This window comes from Peromyscus leucopus, chromosome 8b, assembly GCF_004664715.2.
Source record: "Peromyscus leucopus breed LL Stock chromosome 8b, UCI_PerLeu_2.1, whole genome shotgun sequence".
Lineage (NCBI taxonomy): Eukaryota > Metazoa > Chordata > Mammalia > Rodentia > Cricetidae > Peromyscus > Peromyscus leucopus.
Genome location: NC_051086.1, coordinates 102,234,539 through 102,261,520, shown reverse-complemented (window position 1 = coordinate 102,261,520; position 26,982 = coordinate 102,234,539). Strand labels below are relative to the sequence as shown.

The window sequence follows — 26,982 nt, the reverse complement described above, 5'->3', positions numbered from 1 at the left end:
ACTGATGCTGCAAAATGGCACAGAAAGCAGGCCAGAGGCCGGTGTCACGCCCGCCCTGTCGGCAGGAGGCGGGCAGACTTGGCCAGATGGTGGCTGTGTGCATATCCCAGTGACAATCTGCAGGCTGTCCCCGGAGCTCCATCCAGGTAGGGAGAAGAATGACTGGGAGGCTGTGTTCAGAGCAGGGGAAATGTCCCAGGGGACGGACAAGCCAGCATTAGGTGGCAGTCACCTCTTTTCTGGAGGTTTCCTGAGGTGCACATAGGCTGGAGACCAGGTGTCCTCAGAGGGTCGGGAAGATTGTTTTCAAAATGATCTGCAGTAAGAAGAGAAGATGAGGAAGTCCAGGGCTGGATGGCTACCTGACTGAAGAGCATCTGTGGGTGCCGGGAGTGGTGGCGCACACCTTTGATCCCAGCACTCGGAAGGCAGAGCCAGGCGGATCTCTGTGAGTTTGAGGCCAGCCTGGTCTACAGAGCAAGTTCTAGGACAGGCACAGAGAAACTCTGTCTCAAAAACAAAAACAAAACCCAAAAAAAGGTCAAAGCTAGCTGGGTCAGGTGGTGGTGGTGGTACATGCCTTTAATCCCAGCACTCAGCGTGCAGAGGCAGGTGGATTTCTGAGTTCGAGGCCAGTCTGGTCTACATATTGAGTGCCAAGACAGACAGGGTGACACAAAGAAACCCTGCCTCAAAAAGAGGCAGAAGGATCACCGCAAGTGTTGAGGGCAGCCTGATCTGCATAGGTGGTCCCAGTCCAGCTAGGGCTACACAGTGCGGCACTGTCTCAAAAACAAACCGAAGGCTGTGATAACACCAGCCACCTGCACCGGCCCTTCTGTGAAGCTGGCTTCCACTTTGGCACCTAGACACAGGCCAGTGGTTTTCTTCCACCCTTGCTGCCCTGGCCATGGCCATGCATAGTCCCCTCCCGGCAGATCCCTCCACACTGTCGGGGAGAAAGTAGCCTACAGAAAGCCCAGGATGCATTTGCCTCCTGGGTCGGGCGCCAGGGGCCTCAACCTTCTGGATGCTGAGGTAAGCCAGCCCCTCCACATAGCCTTCCTCTGTGTTAGGGCAACGGGATCCACACTCTCCACCTTAGAAGGGCTGTGCTGAGGGAAGGGTTGAGCCCCACCTGGGTGAGTACGTCATCCTCTCGGGTCAGGTTCTCTATGATGTCAAAGTGATCCACACCACGCAGCTGCTGGAAAGAGGCCTTCCATCCTACTCGGCGCAGTGTCTGAACAGGAATGAGGAGCAGACGTAAGAGTGTGCCTGGGGGAGGAAGGACTCTCAGTGTCCGGTGTATGGCAGGTCATCTGAATGCATCTGTTGAATGACTGACTGTCCTGGAGTCCAGTTAGACAGAATATCTCTATTTATTACAGTCCTGAGGACTGTACCAGGACCTTGCTCATGCTTAGCAAGTACATTACCACCGAGCAACGTGTTTTCTTTCCTTTTAAATTTTGGAACAAGTTACTTAGGCTGGCCTTGGGATCACTTTACAGTGCCCCCTGACCTCACGGTCCTCCTGCCTCAGTCTCCAGAGTAACTGGGACAGTGCGTACACCACCAAGCCCAGTGCGTTGGGGCCCAATAACAAGGAAGAAGAGATCACATGACCCTCAAACATAACCAAGCCATCGGCAGTACCTCATAGAACTCCCTGGACTGTCGGTGGAATTCCGGGGAGTCATGCTGACCCACAACCACCAGCACAGAACAGGCTGGACCCACAGGCCTCGCTGGGGCCATCTCCAAGCATCGCTGTGGGCTGTTTCTCTGAGCGTCTTCCCTGGGGGAGGGAGAGTGGAGGAGTCAGGGCAGAGGGGAGACAGGCCTCAGGGGGGGGCTGGAGATGGAGAGAGGGCCAACGACTCACAGGGTCATGTGCAGAGGGGCATTCTGGGAGGTAGATATGATGGGCTCCAGGTCGTAGATTCCACTCACCAGGAGAAAACCTGTGAAGGTGAGGAGCTCATACCAGGGGCCGGGCCCAGGAAGATGGACCTACCCACCCTCTAGGTCAGCACCCAAGTCACCAGCCTTCCAATCAGCTGCTCAACCCTCCACCTCTCTAGAGAGGGGAAGAGCTACCTGGCTAGATCCTATACCCACAGAAACCTTAATGGCTGGATGCCAGCCTGGGTTACCCGAGATCCTGTTTTGACAAACACTGAGAAACCTTGGAGGTTGGGTGTGACGCCATGCTCGGTCCAACTGGCAAGGAGCACCATGGCGGCCAGGTGAGCTCCTGCAGAGTGTCCACAGAGGTAGATTCCCCTGGGTCAGACAGAGAGCAGGGTTATATCCACAGCCCTAAGGCCTCAGGAGTCCTAGTCTGCATCTGGCTCCACAGACCTACCCCTCCCTTGGACCACCACGAGCATCAGCAACGATACCCACTCATTGCTTGGATACCGCCGCTGCAGAAATGCAACACTGCGGGTCACCTGGTCCACCATCCGGTCTAGCGTGCCTGAGTAGAGGAAAGAGCTGGATCAGGATCCACCGGGGCTCTCCCCTCACAGAGCTCCGGCCCCCAAATCTTCAGAGGCTACCTTTGGGTGCAATGTCGTAATCCACTATCACCACGACCACCCCTTGTGCTGTCAGCGGGTTCACCATGAAGGCCGAGTCACCTTTACTGTGGAAAGACAAAGAGGGTGCTGGAGAGCCGGCTCATGGGTTAAGAGCACTGGCTGCTCTTCTGAGACAAAGGTTGATCCCTAGTTCCCATGTGGAGGCACATAAACATCTGTAACTCCAGTTCCTCTTCTACCTCCGCATGCACTAGGCATGCCGTGGTGCACTTACATGCATGCAGGCAAAACACTCACACACATCATAATGTCAAGGAGCTTGTAATGCCACATTTGGGGAGGAGAGGCAGCAGGATCAGGAGTCCAAGGTCATCCTTAGCTACTTAGTGAATCTGAGGCTAGCCTCGGCTATGTGAGATGGAGTCTCAAAAAACCCCAACAACAGATAAAGAAGTGACAATTGGAGGCATCTTGACCATGTGACCATGACGCTGTTTCCCTAAGGTCCCAGACACACCACATGGCAGATATCCCACGCACACAGGACACTGTGTGCCGAGAGAAAAGAACAGGCTGTCCTCACTCCGTCACGCTAACCACAGGACCTTGGGGACTTTCACCTCCAGGCTGGCTCCCTCCGTTGGAAAATAGAGACAGTCATGTTCCCTCTCTTAGCAAGTCATGAGAGTTGAATATTAAAAGTGTAGAAAGTTCTAAATGAAATATAGTGGATGAATAAGCTCAAAAAAAGACAAGCGTGCTAGAGGGGCACTGGGTAGATCCAATGACAGGCATCTGCAGGATGGTCCTGAGGACAGCAGTGTCCTCCAAGATGCTAAGCACCCTCCTTCCCAACTCAGGGACACCAACAGTGTGCATGCAGTATGTATGTGTAAACATGTGCTCCCCATTTCAAGCATCCCAGGCTGGCTCAAACTCCTACATAGCTGAGGATAACCCGAACTTCTGATCCTGTTGTCCACCTCCTCTGGCTGGGATCACAGGTATACACGGTCACACTCAGTTCGATTCAGTGCTGGCAGTGGAACACAGGATTTAGTGCATGCCACAGGCATTCTACTGACCTGGCTACAGCTCAAGTTCTTGCTTTGTGTCTTCTGAGACAAGGCTGGCCTCAAACTTGCAGTCATCCTCCTGCCTCAGCTTTCCCACTCTTATTTTCCAAAACACTGAACACTCCATGTCCTCTTGGTCCCAAACAAGCCTGTATAGTTGGTCACGCTGACATTACTTTGACAAGCAAGTTGGTCAAACACAATTTTCAGTGGATGGAGAGTCTTAGATTCTATTTCCTGAAAATATATGTCCAAATCCTGCACCCAAGAGCTCAGGATGTGATCTTACATGGATATAGAATCTCTACAGCCAGAACTGATAATCCTGGTGGGCTGGAGAGATGGCTCAGTGGTGAAGAACAGTGGCTGCTCTTCCAGAGGTCCTGAGTTCAGTGTAGTTCAGTGTCCAGCACCCACATGACAGCTCACAACCACCTCTATCAGTTCAGGACATCTGATGCCCTCTTCTGGCCTCCTTGGGCACTGCATGCACATGGTACACATACATACATGCACACACACTCATACACAAATAAAAACACAGTATGCATGATGTATCTGTTGGGTGGTGCACCCATCACAGCACACGTGGAGGTCAGAGGACAACTCTGTGGAGTTGGTTCTCTCCTCCACCTTTATGTGGATTCCAGGGACTGAACTCAGGCTGCCAGGCTTGCGTGGCAAGCACCTTTACCCACTGAGCCAACGTGCCAACTTGAAATTGATAATCTTGAGATCATCTAATAATTAGGGACAGGGACAACTACATCTAAGACAGTGCCTTTTTTAAAAAAAGATTTATTGCCAGGCAGTGGTGGCACACACCTTTAATCCCAGCACTTGAGAGGCAGAGGCAGGTGGATCTTGGAATCTAAGACCAACCTGGTCTACAGAGTGAGTTCTAGGACAGCCAGGGCTACACAGAGAAACCCTGTCTTGAACTGCCCCTCCCTCCAAAAAAGATTTACTTGTTTTTAATGTATGTGCGTGTATCTGTGCACATGGGTGCAGTTCCTGTGGAGGCCAGAAGAGGACATCGGGTTCCCTGGGGCTGTAGGTCTCCTGGAAGAGCAGTAAGTGTGCTTAACCCCTGAGCTATGTGTCCAACCCTATGGAGTCTTTGTAAGGTGAGGGAGCTCTGGGACAGTCATCAGTGACCACGTGAAGGCGAAAGCAGAAGCTGGAGACACAGACACAGCCCAGGAACACCCAGCCGGAAGCTGAGCGCCTCCCTTAGCACCTCCAGGCTGTCCCTGGAGCACCTTGATTCTGACTTCCTGCCCCACAGATGTGAGAGGTCACATCTCTCTGCTTGCAGGCTGGACCTCATGGTAATGTGTCACGGCAGCTTGGGAACGCCGATCTGAGGAGAGGTGACTCCTCCTCTTCTTCAGTCATCGCATCCCCACTCACCTTCCTCCCCACTCACCTTCCATTCTGCCAGTATCCTCCATGGACGAACAGGAAGAGGGGAAAAGCTGTAACAAAAGGCAGGGGGCGCTGGTGAGCCGGACGCCCGGCTGCTTCTGCGGGGACCATGAGTCCTGCTCATCTCACCCTTGGAGTCCTCATCCGGAAAGTAGATGTCCATTTTTTCCCCTTCGCCATCTCCATAGGGTACATCCAGCTGGTTTCTCCTGGTGGCCCGGGCTTTCCTGGTGGCTGCAGATGCAGACAAGTTGTCAGTCAAGCCGGGAACAGCAAGTTACAGGCAGCGGCGATCAACGGTCAGCTGAGGCAGCTCCCGGCAGGAGCCCCCCCCACCCCCCACCCCCACCCCCCCCCACCCCGGCCCTGGCGTCTGCAGACCTGTGGTCCCAGCAGCTCTGTGGCAGCCACAGCCTCACTGCATCCTTCTCACACACACACCACCAGACGCACGCATTAGCTAAGCCCTTGCAAAAGCAATCTATTTTTACTTGTATTTTTTAATTACACTTTTATCCGTTCACTCGGTGTGGCGTGCGTGTGTATTAAGGTGTGCACGCGTCAGTGTGCTTGCTGAGGTCAGAGGACTACTTGCAGGAATCCATTCTCTCCTTTCACCACGGGTACTGGGATTGAACTCAGATCATCGGAGGACAATTTACAGATCTTGTGTGTGTGACGGTGAGGGTATGATTGCCACCAAGTCTGAACTCAGGTCCTCACATCTGAGCGGCAAGCACTTCGTCAACCGAGCCAGCAACCCAGCCATGCTTTATTTCTATTTGTTTATTTTTTGTTTATTTTTATATGTATTTATTTATTTATTTTTGAGAAAGGATATCTCTACATAGCCCTGGCTGTGCTGGAACTCACTCTATAGACCAGGCTGGCCTTGAACTCACAAAGAAATCCGTTTGCCTCTGCTTCCCAATGCTGAGATTAAAGGTGTGTACTACCATGCCTGGCTCCTTGTTTTATTTTCTGAGGCAGTGTCTCAAAAAAGGTATATGGAGCTGGGCGGTGGTGGCGCACGCCTTTGATCCCAGCACTCAGGAGGCAGAGGCAGGCGGATCTCTGTGAGTTTGAGGCCAGCCTGGTCTACAGAGTGAGTTCCAGGACAGCCAGGACTGTTACACAGAGAAACCCTGTCTCAAAAAGCCAAGGGGGGAGGGGGGAGAAGTACCTGGAACTCAGGCTGCCAGTCTTACATGGCAGGCACCTTTACCCACTGAACCATCTTGACAACCTGAAATTGGTAATCTTGAGTGTGGAGGCTCACAGAGCTCCCTAGTAAGACCTTACTCAAGGTCAGAGACTCTGAACTTGCTTTATCCAGCAGGGCTGCATAATGGGATGATTTGGCCATGGGCGTGGTTACCAGGTGTTTGGAAGGGTCTGCACTTGGCTGTAGTTGTGCTGATCTTGAAAGGGGGAGGTCTTTTGCCTCACCTCTTGGCATTGTATAAAAAGCCCTTTGGAATAAACCTCAAGGTGGCTGGTTTATTGACCCAGTCCTTCTCTCCGTCTCTGTCTATATTTCTATCTAATACTTCCTCACTCCTCCCCCCAAGAACCCTCTGACAGGTCAGAGTTGGACTCCCACACTTGAGACCATCCATTTAGGGACAGGGACATCTGAATCTAAGACAGTGCCTTTTAAAAGAGATTATTTTATGCCAGGTGGTGGTGGCACACACCTTTAATTCCAGCACTCGGGAGGCAGAGGCAGGCGGATCTCTGTGAGTTTGAGGCCAGCCTGGTCTACAGAGCAAGATCCAGGACAGGAACCAAAACTACATAGAGAAACCCTGTCTGGGAATAAGCACCCACAGGAAGTGTAACTTCTGGGTCAAAGGGTGGACATGCTTGTCATTAGAAGGGTACTGCCAGTGTCCTCCACAGGAGCTTCTAACAAGTGAGCTGTGTGTGCCTCTGGGTCATCAGCACAGGAAACAATCAAAAGCTATTGATTTCATTAAGAGTCCTAACAGCTTGACTGACTGGATTAGATTTACTTGGTGCTAAAACCACACTTTTTTTTTTTTCAAGGTAGGATTTCTCTGTGTAGTCCTGGTTGTCCTGGGACACACTCTGTAGATCAGATTAGCCTCGAACTCCTGGAGAGCCGCCTGGGATTAAAGCTGTACACCACCACAGCCTCACTCAAAATCACACTTTTGTGCTCAGTTGAAGAGCAAAAGAAACAGCCACTGTAGGTGACGGGGTTAGCACACAGGAATCCCAGACATTCAAAACACCACTGACCAAGAAACTGCCCCTGGCCAGGCGGTGGTGGCACACACCTTTATTCCCAGCACTTGGCAGGGAGAGGCAGGCAAATCTCTGTGAGTTCAAAGCCAGCCTGGTCTATAGAGTGAGTTCCAGAACAGCCAGGACTACACAGAGAAAACCTGTCTGGAAAACAAACAAACAAAGACAAGAAAAAAAAAAAAAAAAGAAAAGAAAAGGCCTCTGGCTGGGATGTTGCTCAGTGGACTTCAGTGGAACGATCTTTTTGTACACTGAATATTTGTTGTTCTCAGTGGTTTAATAAAGGGCTAACTGGCCAATAGCTAGGCAGGTAGAGATTAGGTGAGACTTGCGGATAAAAAGAGAGCATGGGGATAAAGAAGGGTGGAGTCTCCAGCCAGATACAGAAGAGGCAGATGATCACGCCATTATGAAAAAAGGTACTGCCATGTGGTAGAGTGTAGATAAAAATGAGTTAATTTAAGTTGTAAGAGCTAGTCAGTAACAAGCCTGAGCTATTGTCTGAGCACTTATAATCAACAATTCTCTGTGTGGTTATTTAGGAGCTGGCTGGCAGGACAGAGAAAGTCCACCTACAGTGGGCAGCAGGGACACAAAGGTCAGGTGGTGTACAGCCACCCACAGAGTGTAAATACCACCTAGCCTCCAGGCTCTGAACTCTCCAGTAGGAACACAGGAGGGCTTTAGCAAGACACCCCAACAAAAACCTCATAACAAAGCCAGAACTGGACTTTAATTATCCATAACCCAAAGTATCAAAACACTTACAGACAAAACCCTGCTGGGGGAAGTCTTCTGTTTGCTGTGAATATGTGTTTTCCCATTGGTTAATAAATAAAGCTGCATTGGCCTATGACAAGGCAGCTTAGAGGCAGGCGAGAAATCCGAGAGAGACAGGAAGAGAAAGGCGGAATCTAGAGAGACACCAACACCACCAGGAGAAGCAAGACATTAAAGCACCAGTAAGCCATGGCCACGTGTCAGCTTATAGATAAATAGAATGGGTCAAGTTATAAGAGCTAGCTAGCAAGAAGCCTGAGCGATAGGCCATATAATTTACAATTAATACTAAGCCTCTAGGTGATTATTTTATAAGTGGCTAAGGGACCACGGGGCCAGGCACAACTGGAGGAAGGCAGACCAGGAGGCCAGGCAGGACCGGAGAAAACTTCCAACTACAAAACCCCAGGTTCTAGCAGTCATGGCATGGAACCAACCTGAGTACTGTGTTAGCAGGCTAATAGTGGAAGTGGAGGCCTGAGCCAGGCAGCTGAGAGGGTAGCCTCAAACTTCCAATCCTCCTGCCTCCACATTCCAACTGCTAGGATCATTGGAGTGCATATCACACTCTGTTTTGCTTTGCATTTTTGAGACCCTTTCCCCAGGCTGGTCTGGATCTATGTAGCCCAGGCTGGCCCCTTGAACCTCCTGCTTTGGCCTCTTGAGTACTAGGACTCTGGTGTTTTGTTTTATTAAGATTTATTTTATTTCTATTTACATATGTATATGTGCATCTGTGTGTGTGTGTGTGTGCATGTGCACCTCTGCAGGCATCTGTGGAAGCCAGAGGAGGGCCCTAGAGCCCCTGGGGTTGGAGTTAAAGGCAGCTATGTGCCCCCTAACACTGGGGCTGGGAACCAAACTCTTGTCTTATGCAAGAGCAGTACATGCTCTTAACCACTGAGCCACCTCTCCAGCCCTGGGATTCTGGTTTATCTTTATTTTTCACTTCATTTAGCAAGCGTGTTTCGGTTTGTTGTTTGTTTTTTTGTTTTTTTTAAACTAAATTTATTTTATGTGTTCGAGTATTTTGCCTGCATGTATGTCTGTACACCATGTGCATGCCTGGTGCCCAAGGAGGTCAGAAGAGGGCATCAGATCCCTGGAACTGGAGTTACAGACAGTTGTGAGCTGTCAAGTGGGTACTGGGAACTGAACCCAGGTCCTCTGGAAGAGTCAGTGTTCTTCCAACTGGGCAATCTCCCCAGTTTCCAAAAACATGTTTTAATGTTTAAGCTGTAACGGTCTCTCTATATTTAGTTTGTTTTTGAGCGCAGGGGATGGAGCCCTGGGATTTGAGCTTCTGGTGCTCTACCTCCAAGCCCTTTTTATAGATGCTGGGAGCAAATAATCAAACACTAACAGTAGCTGGGTTGTCACCTGTAGTCACCGGAAGGCGGAGGCCAGAGGGTCAGGAGCACGGCCATCCTTGACAGCGAGGGGAGGGAGGAGGCCTGAGGCCCAGTCTCAGAGAATTTCAGTCAAATCCAAGGACCCCACAGAAAGGCCAGTGGAGCAGGGAAGGGAGGCAGAGCCGTGGGGAACATCTGGAGGAGCTCCAGATGGGGGGAGGTAGAGGAGCGCCTCCCCCTCGCTCTGTGCCAGGACGTCCATGTCAGGACGCTCACAACCTCCTGGAACTCCAGCTTCAGAGACTCTCACCCCATCCGGGCTCCCTAAGCACCAGGCATGCGTGTGGTGCCCAGACATGCACGCAGGCAAAACACCCACACACATAAAATAAAAGATAAAATTTATTTAAAAAAAGAAAATCAGTCTTTAAACAGTGACCACAAAAAGGATTTGCAGAAGCAGAAGGAACTGGAAGAAGAGGTTAGATTCAGGCACCTGCCTACCCACTAAAACTTTAGGAAGGACCAGCAAAATGGCTCAGTGGGCAAAGGTGGGTGTCTTATAGCAGAGGTTCTCAGCCTGTGGGTCCCAACCCCTTTGGGGGCCACATATCAGGTATTTACATTACAATTCATAACAGTAACAAAATTACAGTTATGAAGAAGCAACGAAATACTTTTATGGTGGGCGACACCATGACATGAGGGACTGTATTAAAGGGCACAGCTTCAGTAAGGTCGAAAAGCATTGGGCTTGCTTGCTGGCCCATGACAAGCAAATAAACTTGTAGAACACACCCAGTCTGGTGAATGTTCATGGGGTGCTCCCAAAAGCCAAAGGTGGAAACAACCCAGTGTTCACAGAGGGAGGACCAACTTGTGGAGCACGGTGGAATATTATTGTGCCATAAAAAAGGAATGCAAACCTGTTACCTGCTGGAACATGGAATGACCTCAAAGACATTGCCTAATGTACAAGTCCATTGAGTAGGTGACTCTGTGGAGACGGACTCAGTGGGGAGGTGGGGGGAGGGCGGAGGAGGCAGGATCGGCAGCCACTGCTTAACAGATATCGGGTTCCACTACAGATGATTATAATGCCTTGGAACTAAAGCTAGTCATGCTTGTAGTTTTTACACTTGAGAGGCTGAGGCAGAAGAATTTCAGAGAGTTCAAGGCTGGCACAGTTACACAATGAATACCAGGATATCCAGGAGTATAAAATAATAATAATAAAGGAAGAATTAGGATAGTGTTTTGCAAGCCTTTATTTTCTTCGTCTTATCACAGAAGGAAAATCGTTATTATAAGGCCTGCTAATCGGCCAAGGGGAGCACCCGCTGTCCATCTTAGAACCCCACCTACCTATCCAGTTAAGGCCCCTCGCAGCTACGCCCAGGCTGCTGATATATCCAATGTCTCCCTGCCCAGCCAGTAGACAAGTGGCCTTTGTATGCGGCACACCTGAGCCCTAGCATGGCCACTCAGCTCTGCAAACCAGAGCTCCCAGAAGGACTTCACAGCCAGTGAATAGAGCTGCCCACCCCCACATAATTAAAAGAAATCTTTTTAAAAACCATAGTTGTCAAGCAGGGCATGATCACACACCTTTAATCCCAGCATCTGGGAGGCAGAGCCGGGCGGCTCTCTGAGTTTGGGGCCAGCCTGGTCTACAGAGGGAGTTCCAGGCCAGCCAGGCTACGCAGTGAGGCTCTTGTCTCAACAAGACAAAGGTAACTCACAGCACACGGCTGGACCGGTTTCCTTCTCTTCTGCCCGTGCAGCGAGGTCCTCTGAGGTGGCTAGAGGATGTTTTTCGGTTTTCCCCACCCCCATCCATCTATACCTGTCTTCCATCTCCTGTGTCATCACCATGAGGAAACCTCGGAGACTCATGGGCAGCTCTGAGGGAGTCCTGGGATAGCCCAGAAACTCAGTAACGGAGGAAAGCGGTCTCCGGCTAGTCATTGGGTGGGCAATTTGACCTCATCTGGCAGGGAAGTGGGACATGCCTGTTATACATAAACTATAGGGGGGAGGGCCCGGAGAGAGACAGACAGACAGACAGACAGACAGACAGACAGACAGAATTGACTTCTACCAACTCAATAATTAAGGGCAACATTTTAATGCAGTATCGTGTTTGCTTTGATCTGGTTTTGTATGTTTCTGAGACTGGGTGTCATGTAGCCTAGGCTGGCCTCTAATTCACTAAGTAGCTGAGGATGCCCGGCGCTCCCGTTACCACTGACGGAGGATGGATTATAGGTGTGCACCACCCTGCCCAGCCAATGCAATAGATTTAAAAATAAAAAGTGGGGCCAGGGAGATGTCTTAGCCGGTAAAAGCCCCCGCTGCCAGTCAAGCCTGACAGCCTGCTTCATCCCATGCGGCAGGAGGAGAGCAGGCTCCAGCATGTTGCCCTCTGACCTCTACATGCACATGGGGCACTTGTGCCCACACGTATACACATACAAAACAAATGTACACTATGCCGGGTAGGGGTGGCGGCGGCGCACACCTTTAATCCCAGCACTCGGGAGGCAGAGGCAGGTGGATCTCTGTGAGTTTGGGCAGCTTGGTCTACAAAGGGAGTTCCAGGACAGCCAGGGCTCTTACACAGAGAAACTCTGTCTCTAAAGAGACATTAAGGGGGCTGGCTCGGTTGGTAAACATGCTTGCCTGGGAAACACAAAGAGGAAGGCTGAGGGGAAAAAGCTGAAACCCAAGCCCTGCTAGGACACGGTTCACTGTGTAGCCCTGGCTGGCCTTGAACTCACAACCTAGACCTCACTGGCCTTGCACGCTAGAGATCTGCCTTGAGGGCTTGCACCATCAGAACAGCCCTGCCAGCATTTCTTGAGAGCTGCGCACAGGGGTTTCTGAGCAAGCATCGGCTACTCTGAATTCTGGCCTTTGGCTGCTGACGTCCTTCCCTCTGGGCCGGCTTTTTTTTTAATCCTTCTAGACAAGACAGGCAAATGGGTTCACTCCAAACCCACACATCTCCACATATTTACAGAGATGGCCACAACGAGGACCCTTCAAAGCCCAACCCAAGAAACAGCTCCAACCCACACTTCAGGGACAAGGTGCAAGATAGAATGTGTGGATTAAACGCCCCAAAGCCTGATCCTCCCCCTGGCTATCTGTTGCGGAAACTCCCTAGTGCAGAGTTCTGGTCAGTCAGCTGAGACTAGGCAGAAGGCCAGGATCCAGTTCCCCCTGAGTGCACAGCTAGCTGCCTCCACACTCAAGTTCCTCCCCTGGGGGGACAGCTGGCTCTCTCCACACCCGACTCCCTCCTTAAAGCAGCTTTCCACTCAGCACGGATGCCTCACCTAGGGCCGGAGCTACCACAGAGCACCACAGCACGCTGGGGCAGAGGGAAGACCGTACATGCACAGTCCCAAACTCTGATTGTTTTAAAGGAAACCAAGGCTTAATTTCCCCCGCCTCCGTCCCTCCCTTCCTTCCTTTCTCCCTCCCTCCCTTCCTTCCAATCTTTCTAGTCATTGTCCCCTGTATCCCGGCCTGGCTTGGCATTCACTCCATGACTGAGGCTGGCCCTGAATCTCTGCTCCTCTTCGCTGTACTAGAATCACAGGCTCGCGCTACCGGGCAGGTTTATGTCTCCCTGAGAACTGAACCCAGGGCTGTGTGCGTGCTGGGCAGGAGCCCCCCATCATACTCCTCCTCCAGCTCCCTAGCTGCTTCCTGTACTTGCAACCCAGCTCTCAGGGGGCTGAGGCAAAAGTTTATGAGTTTGAGGCCAGCCTGGGTTACATAGTAAATCAGAGGCCAGCCTAGGCTACACAGAAAGACCTTGTCTCAAAATAAAATAAAACAATCAAATTAAAAACTGCTGGTCAGTAGTGGTGCATGTCTTTAATCCCAGCACTTGGAATGCTGAGGCAGGAGGATCTCTGAGTTCAAGGCCAGCCTGGTCTATAGGACAGCCAAGGCTGCTACATAGAGAAACCCTGTCTTAAAGACCAAAAAAACAAAAACAAAACCTTAAAAAAAATAGCAACAATATCTTGTGTTCTTTCCTCTTTTCAGCTCATATTTCAGTGCCAACCATAAAATGCCCTTTTAGAGTAGTGGTTCTCAACCTTCCTAATGCTGGGACCCTTTAATACAGTTCCTCATGTTGTGGTGACCCCCGACTATAAAATAATTTTCATTGCTACTTCATAGCTGTAATGTTGCTACTGTCTATTATGAACTGTAACGTAAATATCTGGTATTTTCGATGGTCTTAGGCAACCCCTGTGAAAAGGTTGTTCAGCCCCCAGAAGGGGTCCATGACCCCTAAACAAGCTGAGAACCACCGCTTTAGAGCCTGGGAGCCCTTGATGACCAGGAGGGGCGGCTGTGACTCACCATAGCTTGACCTCATCTAAGCCTCTTCTGCCTCCAGCCCCCCACCTCCTGCCCCAGCAGAGGGGCTGGAACAAGGGAAGTGCCCCTCAGCACTCAGGGGTGCAGCCCCCCCATAAGTGGCTACTGGATCCACAGAGAAGTCCCACAGTACCCTGGATTCCTGTCTGCACGAAGGTGCTGACGACTTCTTCCGCTTTCATCCGGATGACCCACCTGCTAGGTGAGTACTGCTTCTCCAGTTCCTGCGGGCAAGACAGGGCTCTGTGAGACGCCCCCTCTCAGCTGGGTGTGTCCACCCACCCCAAGACAGATGTCCTTCTCTGTTGCTCTGCCATGAAAAGACCCTCTGTAATACGCTCGGCTTCCTTCAAGCCCTTGTACCTTCCACTACCATACCCTCTAGCTGTCCCCAGTTAGGTAGCTCAGTGGAACGCTACATGCCGTTAGGTTTGTGGCAAAGGAGCACCCCAGTGGCAGCCATGCCCTTAACCAGCTGACAGCCCTAATGAGAGATGAGGTCTGTAAAGGTGTTCAGTTAATGGCAATGGAGGGCCACATTCCTCCAAGCAGCTCTGTGGCCATTAGTGATCGATCAAGTGGCATGACTCAGTTTTCCTGGGAGGTCAGTATTGATCACAGGCACACACAGGGTCACAGGGACAGAGGTAAGTGAGGAAGGAGAAATCAAAGGTCAGTTTGCAATGCTGCCCAGCCAGGTGGAAAGCAAGGGGTGTGGGGGAGGCTAGGCAGCTGGGGTGCCGTGATGTCCAGCCGCAATCCCAGTACTGCAGAGGCCGAGGCCGGAGGAGCAACACAGCGTTGAGAACAGCCTAGAACATAGCAAGTTCCTGGGTGGCCAGGGCTACCGAGGGAGACCTTGCCTGTAAATAAATGACGTAAAAAGAAGGAATACATCTCAATGGCAGAGCGCAGCACCATGGAGGAACATATAAAATGCCCACATGTAACACAGAAAGTAAGGAGGAGATGGATTACAGCTAACGCTCTAAGCCAACATCATGGGAATCTTTTTTTATTTATTTATTTTTATTTTATGTGCATTGGTGTTTTTGCCTGTGTGTATGTCTGTGTGAAGGTGTCCAAAGCCCTGGAACTGGAGTTACAGACAGGTGTGAGCTGCCATGTGGGTGCTGGGAATTGAACCTGGGTCCTCTGGAAGAACAGTCAGTGCTCTTAACCACTGAGCCACCTCTCCAGCCCCATGGGAATCTTGAGGATAGTGTGTCATCACACAAAGGCCTAGGCTGACCCCATCAACTCTCATTGCCTACCGGCTGTCTCTGACTCTAACCTCAGTCTCCTCATTCGTATAATGGGGGTTTTTCACAGGATTTCTCTGTGTAGTCCTGGCTGTCCTGGAGCTTGCTTTGTAGACCAGGCTGGCCTCGAACTCAGAGACTTGCCTGCCTCTGCCTGGGATTACAGGCGTGGGCCTCCACCAGGCTGACAGAGTTGTGAGAAGGGGGACAACTCCAGTGTCCCTAACTTTCAACAAATTCTGAGATGCCTGTCCCTGACCTAAACAAAGAATCTCATTTAAATGATACCCGCTGACCGATCCGGAAATCATAACGGAATAGTAATTAGCCAGCGCCAATATGTGTTGTCGCCAGGTATACGCCGTTGGTAACCCTTGCAATAATCCATGGCAGAGTTACCAAACACAAGTTCGTAGCACAAAGACTGCTTCTAGGTATGCTCAGCGTGAACCATAAGAATTTTTAGCTGAAATTAAATAATGAATACCGTCTGTCCCTGGGGGTGCCTGCCTTGCTTAGCGACTCAGGGTAGGGACCCCCAGCCTTTGACATAAACCCACATTGAACCTCAGAATAAGGTTCAAACCCTCAGCCCCTTAGTTCTGATGGACTTCAATTTTCGCTATCTTGTCTTCAAAACCAGGTTAACAGGCTAAACCTGCCCTGAAACGAGAAAATGAAGAAATCTGGCGCTCAAGCCTTGAAAATCTGGCACGTGGGCACCGAAGGGGTGGTCTGGTGTCTTCCTAATATTCCGGTCCGGGCTCTGGGCGGCTGCACCTACCTCTGCAGACAAAGTCTTCCAGGGCGTCTCGCTCGCAGAGGCAGCCATGGTCAGGTCTAGCAAGCACAGAGGGCTACGCTCCAGCTTTTGCTCCGGGACCCTGGAAGAGGGGGCGGGGCCACGTGCGCCTTGTCCGCTTTGCGATTGGTCGGCGCGGATTATTTAAAGGAAAGCGCCAAAACTTGCTGACGTTTACCACCCACAGGTCCTGGGACCCAGGCTTGAGCAGCGACCATGAGTTACATCAATCTGCCCACCGTACTGCCCGGCTCCCCCAGCAAGACCCGGGGGCAGATCCAGGTGCGGGGTCCGGCCTGCGGGGGTCGGGGTGGTGGCTGGTGCCCGGGGGTGAGCGAGCAGGGACCCCTAAGATGACTTCTCTCGTAGGTGATCCTCGGGCCCATGTTCTCAGGAAAAAGGTAATGAATGAATGGGTGTTGGGGGCGGATGGGCCTCCCCGTCTCTGCAGACCCTGGCGCTTCCCTCCCGCCTCCCCCTCCTTCTCAGCCCCTGACTAGGCAGCAGACTCCGCCTGACCTCTACGCGTCTTCCCGCCCAAATCCTGGCTCTTGGATTCCTGCTTCCTTCCCGCCCTAACCTCAGCCCCCTTCTCCCGGGGAACTCTTCTATCTTTGCTGAGGCGAATCACATCGGGGTCACCCCCAGCCCACATCCCCAGAAGCCCACAGGGCAACCCCATGTGGCCACGAGGGGCTGGGCGGTGCGTGGACACCTCTTCCGCGAGTTTCCTCATGCATTCCCCATGCAAGCTCGCCTGAAGCCATGGAACCCAATTTCCACTGAGGCGGGGGTCCGCCCTCTGGAAGTCCCACCTGGGACTCCAGTCCCCCACTGCTGGGGATTCTTGGTTTTATTTTTGGGTATTTTGTTGTTCTTGTTGTTTTTGACTCAGCGTCTTTCTGTGTGGCAGACTGACCCGGAACTGGCTCTATAGACCAGGGTAGGCTCGAACTCACAGAAATCCGCTTGCCCCTGCTTCCCTAGTACTGGGGTTAAAGGGGTGCCCCACCATACCAGGCACCCCCACTGTTCTTGAATGGTCTGTTGTCACCTGAGTGTGGTCCCGTGCTCGGAGGGTGAGGCCCAGGCTCTGGGGTCCAGAAGCAAGCGCTTTGGCGTTTCTTCAAAAGCTTTGTCAAGTTCATTCAGAAAAGTTTTGTTCAGAACAGCTGGGGGTAAGCCTTGGCAAACGGGTGAGGTTTGGGGTGTCCGCCACTAGGTGGCGGCGGTGAGCCGCCTTTCCCACCGGCCTCACCTGCCCTGGTAACTCTTACAGCACCGAGCTGATGAGAAGAGTCCGGCGCTTCCAGATCGCCCAGAACAAATGCCTGGTCATCAAGTATGCCAAAGACACCCGTTATAGCAACAGCTTCTCCACACACGACCGGTCAGTCATCCCCCTCGCCGGATCCTGTGGAAACCCCTGTGGGGCATACTGTCAGATGTACCAGGGTGGGGGTCTTTGTCAGAACTGGAGAGGGGATGGGCTGCTCCAGGCCTCTAATGGACAGGAGCAAGTGCTCAGAATTCTGAATGACCTGTCCCCAGATGGCCACTGTGCTAGGAGAACCTGGGTTCCACTTGGGCAGAGGCTGCACGCTGCCCCCGTCCTGACTGACCCCACAGAACTTTTTCTTCAGTGGGCTCCCTGCCATTCACCATTCTGAGTTGTATGCCAGAGCACTGGACACTTCCTTTTGCAGCCGAAGGGCGGGAGCTGACTGAAGTGATGTGGTGGCAAGTTTGGGGATTGGTGTTCTGAGACACTCTGCTGAGTGTCCTGGGCTCACCCCGAGCCAAAGCAGACCACTGGAGCTGCAGGTCAGGGTTGCTGTAGGCTGGGCCAAGGTTGAGAGCAGGGCAGGTTTCTGAAGCGGATCAGGAAGCAGAGTGTCCGGGACTTGGAATTGGGGCTGGAATTCAAGCCATGCTCCTGACCAGGCTCTGTGCTGAGTGAGATCTTTACTTCTTCCGAGTGTAATCACGGTGTCCACAGGATGGGTGAGCATCCAGGAGGACTGAGCAGAGGAGGCCACGGAATGGCTGTAGTGTCTGAGGTGGGCCACAGCCAGTTCCGGGCCTGTCCTCTCTCTGGTCTGCTGGTGGTGGTGGTGGGGGGGATTTAAAATACAGGAGTACTGTGTTAGCTCTTTGGTTGGGTTTTGTTTTGTCTTACAACTTTGGACTTGTGGGTGCGTGAGCTCAGAGGACATCATTAAGCATCAGTCTTCAGCTTCCATCTTCTTTCATTCAGGTTTGTGAGTTCTTAGTTTCAAACTCGACTGGTCAGGCTTTGTTTGTTTTGGTTTTGGTTTTTTTGAGGCAGAATCTCTGCAGAGCCCTGGCTGTCCTGGAACTCACAGAGATCCATCTGCCTCAGCCTCAGCCTCTAATGCTGAGATTAAAGGCGTGCACCAACACGCCTGCCTTTTGTTTTTGTTTTTGTTTTTCGAGACAGGGTTTCTCTGTGTAGCTCTGACTGTTCTGGAACTCACTCTGTAGACCAGGCCAACCTCAAATTCACAGAGATCCACCTGCCTCTGCTTCCGGTTGTGAGCTGCCATGTGGGTGCCAGGAATTGAACCATAGGTCCTGTGCAAGAACAACAAATAATCTTAACTGCTGACCAACCTGTTTATTGAGACATGGTCCAATTATGTAGCCTAGGTGGGCCTTGTAACTTGTGACCCTTCCTCTTTATCCTGGAATTACAGGCGAGCAATACCACATCCACCCTCTAAACATCCCCCCCCCCTACTCTTTTTTTGTTTTGTTTTGTTTTTTGAGACAAGGTTTCTCTGTGTCGCTTTTGGAGCCTGTCCTGGGGCTCACTTTGTAGACCAGGCTGGCCTTGAACTCACAGAGATCCGCCTGCCTCTGCCTCCGAGTGCTGAGATTAAAGGCGGGCGCCACCACCGCCCGGCCACACACTCTTTATTGCTAGGATTGTAGACAAGTTCTGCCATGCCCAGTTTCCCAGATCTTGATTGTGAGGTGTAACTAAGGCCGGGACATTTGCATGATTACCACTGCATACTGCTTGTCTGTGTTTGGGGAAACTGTTTTTTCAGAGACAGAAGGAAACAGAGGGAAGGGATTGGATCCAGCCCAGCATTCCATTCCTTAGAAAGCCATGAAGACAGCGAGGCCGGGTTCCCAGTGTCCTTTAATGGCATTCTGGAGCATATCCAAACTGGCTTTCAGAGGCCTGGGTGGGTTCTTCCTTGCCGGGAAGCGGTCTGCCCCAAGGCCCCATAAGCAGGGCCTCATGTCTCAGCCCTGCCAGCAGGTAGCCATGTGATATAGAGAGCCTTTAATCTGGGGGGCAATGAATGGAGGGGGTGGTTCCAGAGGGTCACTCTGCTGTCTGGCTGCCAAGCTCGCCTACCATTCCGGACACTGAGAACAAGATACTTGTTGTCTCAGTTGCCACTAGGCTGTCCACAAGCATGTTATAGCGTTCCTGGGTGCGGGACTCTTGTGGGGCTGGAGAGATGGCTCAGTGGTTAAGAGCACTTGCTCTTGCCGAGGACCCAGGTTCAGTTCCCAGCACCCACATGGTAGCTCACAGCTATCAATGACTCCAGTTCCAAGGGAACCAACACCCTCTTCTGACCACTGAGGGCACCAGATGGATCAGAGAAGCAGAACAACCAGCCACTAGTTCTTCCCTCTATGAAATCCTTAGCCTAAAGAGAGTGAGTTCCTGTTTCCTCAAGCCTTATATACCTTTCTCTGCCCTGCCATATTACTTCCTGAGATTAAAGGCGTGTGTGTGCTTCCCAAGCAAAGGCCTGAGATCTCAAGTGCTGGGATTAAGGGTGTGTGCCACCACTGCCTGACCTCTGTCTGTGTCTAATCTAGTGGCTGGCCCTGTCCTCTGATCCTCAGGCAAGTTTATTAGGCTACCCAATATATCACCACACAGAGTATTGTGGACCCTGGGGACTGTCCTTCCTGAAGACCTTGAGCTGGAGTTGTGGCTTAGTAGTTGGGGGCTTATGTAGTATACATGCCTGATTCCCAGGAGGGTTAGTTTTTGAGGTTTGGGTTTGGGTTTTTTTGTTTTTGAGACATTTCATAGCCTAGGCTGATTTAGAACTCACTTGCTTCGGCCTCCTGAGCTTCTGAGCACTTCAGTTACAGGTGTGAATGCATTACCACACGCACTTTAGGCCATAGGTTTGAATCCCTGCCCTCCTGTCCGCAGAGACCCGGCCAGACTCCTTGGACATGGCCTTTTCTTCTTTCTCTCAGTCATCACTCTGTAACCTAGGTCAGGTACCTGATGACCAGTCAGTTGCCCCCAAGTCCTGTTCCCCATTCTAACCATAGGAGAGATTTATTTCTTTTTTTAAAAAAGATAAGCATAGAAATGCCACCTTAATTTCCAGAGAAAACTTTGTGGAGTCTTTGCTGAGCTTAACAGCAAATGCTATTAATTTCCAGTTAAGGGAGGTAACCTGTATTAACTGGTTTTGTAAACAAGGCCCTTTATTCCCCACCCCTCTCCCCTGCATTTGGGCCTGGGGGATGCTCTGCTGCTGGCCTTGCTCATCCTCTGGCCTTTGTCTTCCCAGGAACACCATGGATGCACTGCCGGCCTGCCTGCTGCGGGATGTAATCCAGGAGGCCCTGGGTGTGGCTGTCATTGGCATCGATGAAGGGCAGTTTGTAAGTCAGCTTGAGGCGTAACCCCCACCCCTGGCCCCTCTGGTCCCTGCTGGTTCAGAAGTTCCTTCTTTCATCTTTTGGGGAAGTTAGGAGACCAACATGTCTTCACTGGTGTGTGAATCCCCTGACCGGATAGTGATGTCCTATAGGTCCCCCCCCCCAACAGGCTGGGGACAGAGCTCAGTGGGAGGGCTCCTCCTTGACCTGTAGTGGCTGGGCCTCCTGTCCTTTGACACCAGCCTTGGCTTGGTTTGGGAGTTTGTCTTTGTGGTTTTTATTTTTCTGAAAAATCTTGAGTTAGTCCTTTCTGGCCAACTACATCCCTGTTTTTTTTCCCCAGGGCATCCTCTGACTGGGGTGGGAGTTGTCTTTTGTGGTCTTAAATTCCCTCTCTGAGTGCCTGAGCTGGCAGTACCCGCCTAGCATGCACACGGCCCTGGGTTCCGTCCCCAGCACCATGTGAACGGGTGTGCTACCATGCCTAGAATTCTAGTGCTAACGTGGAGGTGGGGAGCAGTCCAAAGTATCCTCGGCTACAGAACCAGTTTGAGGTTAACCTGGGCTACATGAAGGCCTGTCAACAAAAAGGGTCTGGCCGCACTTGCTTCTTTGCCTTTAAGGTTATCTCCAGACCATGAGGGCTGGCAAGGACAGAAGCTTAACAAATGCGCACTAGACTCCAAAACGTAACATCGTGGGTGTTTTCAAAAATATTTGTTGGTGGGTGAGGTGGTACTGTAGAGTCTCCTGTACTTGGGAGACTAAGGCAGGAAGAGAGTCAGGAGTTCAAGGCCAGCCTCAGCCACAAGGTGAGAGACTAAGGCAGGAAGAGGATCAGGAGTTCAGGGCTAGCCTCAGCCACAAGGTGAGACGTTTTCTTAAATAATCCAAAATAGGGCAGTGGGACAGCTCTGTGGGTAAAGGAGCTTGCTGCACAAGCCTGGAGACCTGAGTTCGATCCCTGGAACCCACGAAAGGGTAAAAGTAGAGAACCACATCCAGAGTTGTCCTCTGACCACCACACATGTGCTAGGCACACATGAGAGAGCCTCCCACCCCTGCATCATATGTAGTAATAAACATTTTAAGACAGATAAATGGGCTGGAGAGAAGGTTCCATCGTTGATCACTTGCTGGTTTTGCAGGTGACCCAAATTTGGTTCCCAGCACACAGCACACACGTTGGGCACCTCCGGCTGCTTATGACTGCAGCTCAGAGGATGTGATACTCCTGGTCTGTGTGGACATCTGCATGCACACACACACATACCCTCACATAGACACAAAACTTAAAATGTTTTAAATAGTTTAGTTGTCAAATAAAGATGGAATATATGTCCTAGCATGCAGCCTGGTGACACAGTAAACTACTCAACAGAAAATAATTTCCCACTGTCCTGTGGCTCCTGGTGGCTTGCTTACAAAGCTAAATGGTGGCCCTGGGTAGCCTGGGGTTTGGGCTAGAGGTTCTCTGTCATTTGCTGACGCTCTGCAAGCTGGAATTTGCTTTGGCCGTCTGGCTGTCTGCTACTCTCATGCTCTACTCTGGAAGGAACCAAGGTAACCAAGCTAGTTGTGTGTGGGGTCCCCAGCCTGCTCCCTGTACACCCCGCTCCCCAGGACAGAGTAAGGCAGCTCTGGCTGGGATGCCCTCAAGTATAAGTCCTGCCACCCCTGTACCAGCCTTCCCTCACCATGCCCTGACAGCTCTGGATTCATTCCCACCGTGAGATGCATGTCCCAGCCGTTGGCATCTGTCCGTCCCCCTGGACATGACAGATCTGCTCTCATCCTCAGAAGGAAACCCTGGAACACGACAGCTGTGCAGACATTGACTCAGAGTCAGGACAGGGCATAGCCCTGCCCCTCGGGCCTGCTGCATTGACCTGCTTATCAGTTATGCCCTTCTGGTATTCCCAGAGGCCCACGTCTGGCACCAGCCTACCAGTTACCCCTGTCTGTTCCCCATCCTAACCAATTGGAGAGATTTTTTCCTATGTTTCCTACCTTATAACTAAGAAAAAATAATTTATTGGGTGGATTCTTCCATTTTGTTTTTAAGATTTATTTATTTATGTATGTATTATATGCACATGAGTGCTTTATCTGCATGTATGCCTGCGTGCCAGAAGAGGGCATCAGAACCCATTATGAGCCACCATGTGGTTAGAGGGATTTGAACTCGGGACTTCAGGAAGAACAGGCAGTGCTTGTAACCACTGAGCCGTCTCTCCAGCCTGATACTTTGATTTTTGAGATGAGGCCTTGCTTTGTGGTCCAGGCTGAATTAGAACTCAGCCTCCTGAGTGCTAGGATTACAGTCCTGGCCCCCACCCCGGCTTCAATAAGTGTTCGTTGTGCATGCTATATAAATACATGGTTATTCCATCTGCCCCAGCCAGTAGGACTCGGCTCTTTACAAAATTCAGGATCTCCCCCTTGCAAAAGAAAAGGCCCTCCCTTTCTTGCCTTGGACAGTGGGTAGAGGGTTGTCTAGTGCCCCTGAAGCCACAGCTGAGGATATGGAGCCTCCCATGTGTTCATTCCCCAGGCCCCCGCAGGCTTCTTGGCAAGAGTAAAAGAAGCTATGCATCCTTCAGAACTTTGTTTCGTTTCTGTGTGACACAAGTCATGAGAACCTGGGACGCAGTAGGAACACCCTAGGAAAGGACGCTTGCCACATCAGCATCTTTGAGCCAGAGACTACTGGGAATGCCCTGCAAGGGCCACATCATGGGCTCTAGAACCTGCCACAGGGCACAGCAGGCATGGAGGAGTGGGACTCCAGAGAGGGGAGAAGCTCCCTTCCATCCTTTAAAGTCTGGCTTTGCTGTGGACCAGGAAACATCAGGAACCTACACCCTCAGTTGTGGGAGGGACCTGGAAGGAGGGTGGTGCCTCGCTGATTCCTTTTGGCGGAGACTGTACCTAAGTTTCGTTGATGCTCTGATTGGGTGGGGAGTGGTCTTTATCCACAATGGCTAGGGTGCCTGGCCTGATGTTGGTCCAGGAGATTATGTTCAGCCAGTGCCCCGACTCTGAGTGAGGGCCAGCCCAGCCTGGATGCTTCTAATTATATACATGTGTTTTTATAGAGCAGGCCATGTCACATGCTGTGACTATTGTGGGAATGGCTGGGTCCAGGGACCAATCACATCCATTCCAAGTATCTGCCCTTTGGCTGTGGCATTCTAGGTTCTGGAGACAAAACTGGAACTTCCAGCTCTCCTGTGTTGGTGGATGACAACTGGGAGGGAATAAGGAGGAAGGTGTGGGGGAGGGGTGGAGCATTAAGGTGTGGGGGAGGGATGATGTGTTAAAACACCTGGTCTGAAGAACCAGGCACAGTGGCAGCACCTATTAACTCAATATTCAGAAGGCTGAGGCAGGGGATTATGGCAAGTCCCAGGCTACCCTGGGCTATACAGTAACAACCAATTAAAAACAAAAAACAAAAGGGATGGGGAGAAATTCAGTTAGTGAGGCACCGTCTCTGCACACATGAGGACCTGAGCTCTGGTCCCTAGCACCCTGTGAAACACTGGGAATAGCCAGTGTCCATAATCCTAGTATTAGGGAGGCAGAGGCAAGCAGGTCCCTGGAGCATGCTGTTCAGCAATCTCACTGAATCATTGAGCTCTAGATTCGGTGAGAGACCCATCTCAAAAAACAAGGTGGAAAAGCCAAGCTTGGTAGCATATGCCTTTAGTCTTAGAAGAGGCAAGTAGATCTCTGAGTTCAAGGCTAGCCTGGTCTACATAGCAAGTTCCAGGCCAGCCAGGGCTACAAAGTGAGACCCTGTCTCAAAAGGAAGACAAGAAAAAGACATACAAGGTGAAGAACTATTAAGGGAAACGCCCAATGTTGGTCTTGGCCTATATACATGTTCACACACATTCTTGGACATGACATGTATGCTGAACACAAAAGGCCCTGAAAGAACTGGAGCCAGCAAGATCAGGGGCTGGGGACAGGGCAAGGACCCATCTACAGCTGTTTCAGGAGAGAGGTGTGTCAGGAGCCAGCTGGGCAAACTGACTGTTCTGGAGACCAGGCTGGTCTTGAACAAACAGAGATCTGTCTGCCTCTGCTTCTCAAGTGCTGGTATTAAAGGCCTGTGTCACCATGCCCAGCAAAGTTCTTTTTTTTTAAATGGGCATGAGTGTATAGCTATAAGTATGTATGTGCACCCTGTGTGTGTGGTGCCCGTAGAGACCAGAAGAGGGCACTGGGGGCCATGGAAAGATGGTTGTTAGTGACCATGTGGGTGCCGGCAACCTGAACCCGGTCCTTTGAAAGAGCAGCAAGTGCTTACCTGCTGAGCCATCCCAGCCCTCTGTGAGAGTCTGTTTTAAACAGAAGCTGTGTTTAGCTTCTAAGGCCGCCCCGACTCCATAAAATCTTTAAGCACAGGGTTTTGTTCACGAGCGGTTCTAGAAGGCAGAAACCCATGATTGATTAAAGGTATGGCAAGGCCAGTTCCTTCAGAGGACTGCAGGGAAGTTCCGGCCTCTCCTCCGTTTATGGAGGTCTCTGTTGGGTGTGGAACTCTGCTGGCAAGCGCAGGGCAGCATCTCGCTGCTACGCCATGGGAAGGTCTGGGTAGCGGGGCATGCAGATGCGTGCTGCCCAGGAACGGCCGCATGGCCTGGTCTCCAGCTCAGGGCTCATGGCAGCTGCCTCACTTCCTCCTCTACCGACTTTCCCAGTTCCCTGACATCGTGGAATTCTGTGAAATGATGGCCAATGCAGGCAAGACAGTGATTGTGGCAGCACTAGACGGAACCTTCCAGAGAAAGGTAAAGTGTCTGCCCCGGGCCTGGCAGTGGGTCCTGAGAGGGAGGTGGGGATTTGAGCATGAGACAGTACACCCAGAAGTAGGTATGTTCAGAACAGTGCTCTGACCAGGCCGAGGGCTCGAGAGCATGAGGGTGTGGTTCTCTAGAAAGCGGCATCAGGGTGACGTATCCTGATCATAGGGTGTGAGGGAGAAGCTGCAAGAACTCAGGCTACAACGTGCTTGCCTTGCAAAGCACGCAGACCTGCGATTGATCCTCAGAACCCTCTTTTTAAAAATGCCAGGCAAGCTGGTGCACATTTATTACCCCACCACTGGGAGGCAGAGACGGGTGAATCTCAGCTCACCCGGAAGCCAGCCTAGCCTACACAGCAAGCTCAAGCCAGTGAAAAAACCTGTTTCCAAAAAACAAAAACAACCAACGTGGACAGTGCTGGAGGAAGAGCACCTATGGGTGCTCTCTGGCTTCCGCACGCACGCATGCATGCACACGAACACAGGCAGAAAGGGGAGCCGCCTGGCTGAGTGACCACACATGCCTGCTGTCCTGTGTGCAGGCTTTTGGCAGCATCTTGAACCTGGTGCCGCTGGCTGAGAGCGTGGTGAAGCTGACCGCTGTGTGCATGGAGTGCTTCCGAGAAGCGGCCTACACCAAGAGGCTGGGCCTGGAGAAGGAGGTAGCTCCTTGTGCTTCTGTCCATGGAGTCGGGTGGGCCTGGGCTTCTGAGTGCTATGCTCACACATCCTCTGTGGCCCTGTCCACCAGGTGGAGGTGATAGGTGGAGCCGACAAGTACCACTCCGTGTGCCGCCTTTGCTACTTTAAGAAGTCCTCGGTCCAGCCTGCTGGGCCAGACAACAAAGAGAACTGCCCGGGCTGGGCCAGGCTGGAGAGGCCTTGGCTGTCAGGAAGCTCTTTGCCCCTCAGCAAGTCCTACAGCACAACTCTACCAACTGAGAGGGCCTGGGGCCTGGGACCTGCCGGCTCCTACCCCAGGCTGGACTCTCAGAGACCGGAGGAGGGGCTGGAACTGCCGTGCCTAATGGACACTGTGCCCTGGACAGACTCCTCCGCTTGTCACAGCCTTTTTTAGTTCCCTTGGTTGCAGAGATGCTTCAGCCCAGACTGGAGCCAGCACCTGTCTGGTGGTTAAGGTTTGACATCCAGCCAGAGGTGAGGACAGAGCCACATGGTGTTGTGACATTGTTGGTGCTGACTTCTTCCTCCTTGGTGGCTTTTGCTGCTGGGTTTCAGTCTCCCGGAGCCCCGCCCCTTACCGAGGCTCCACCCCTCACCGCCCTCCCTTTGTGCTGAAGCCTGACCTACACTCCCACGGTGCGCCCCCGCCCCGCCCCCTGGGCCAGTCTTTCCACAGTGGCACCAGGGCTTGCCCTGCTGAGCCCCAGCCCTGTGACTCGGGACTCTTAGTGAGAGCCTGCTTCTTGTGTGATAGTGTAAACAATTAATATTAAAGTTTGCTACCTGAGAGCGTATTTCTCTTGAACCTGGGTTTCCCCAGATCTTGCAGCCAGAGTCCACATGACCTGGGGGTAGGGATTTCTTCCCTCTTTTGCCCAAGGGGA

At 51.7% G+C, this 26,982-nt stretch overlaps 2 protein-coding genes across 2 annotated transcripts; one reads left to right on the top strand and one right to left on the bottom strand.

Annotated features, from left to right (window-relative positions):
* Positions 1-1,138: 1,138 nt before the first annotated feature.
* Afmid (arylformamidase) lies at positions 1,139-16,002 on the bottom strand. The gene is made up of 10 exons (XM_037200850.1): positions 15,907-16,002; positions 13,994-14,084; positions 5,183-5,287; positions 5,055-5,103; positions 2,568-2,653; positions 2,413-2,485; positions 2,192-2,289; positions 1,889-1,967; positions 1,660-1,801; positions 1,139-1,278 (listed from the first exon to the last, which is right to left on the bottom strand). Exons 1-10 carry the CDS (start codon positions 15,952-15,954, stop codon positions 1,228-1,230), a joined length of 822 nt encoding a protein of 273 aa, XP_037056745.1. The 5' UTR covers positions 15,955-16,002; the 3' UTR covers positions 1,139-1,227.
* A 67-nt stretch (positions 16,003-16,069) lies between these two features.
* On the top strand, positions 16,070-26,885 carry Tk1 (thymidine kinase 1). Its single transcript, XM_028892566.2, has 7 exons — positions 16,070-16,206; positions 16,294-16,325; positions 17,204-17,314; positions 20,508-20,601; positions 25,311-25,400; positions 25,957-26,076; positions 26,166-26,885. The coding sequence occupies exons 1-7, from the start codon at positions 16,141-16,143 to the stop codon at positions 26,490-26,492; spliced, it is 840 nt and encodes a 279-aa protein (XP_028748399.2). The 5' UTR covers positions 16,070-16,140; the 3' UTR covers positions 26,493-26,885.
* The last annotated feature ends 97 nt before the right edge of the window (positions 26,886-26,982 follow it).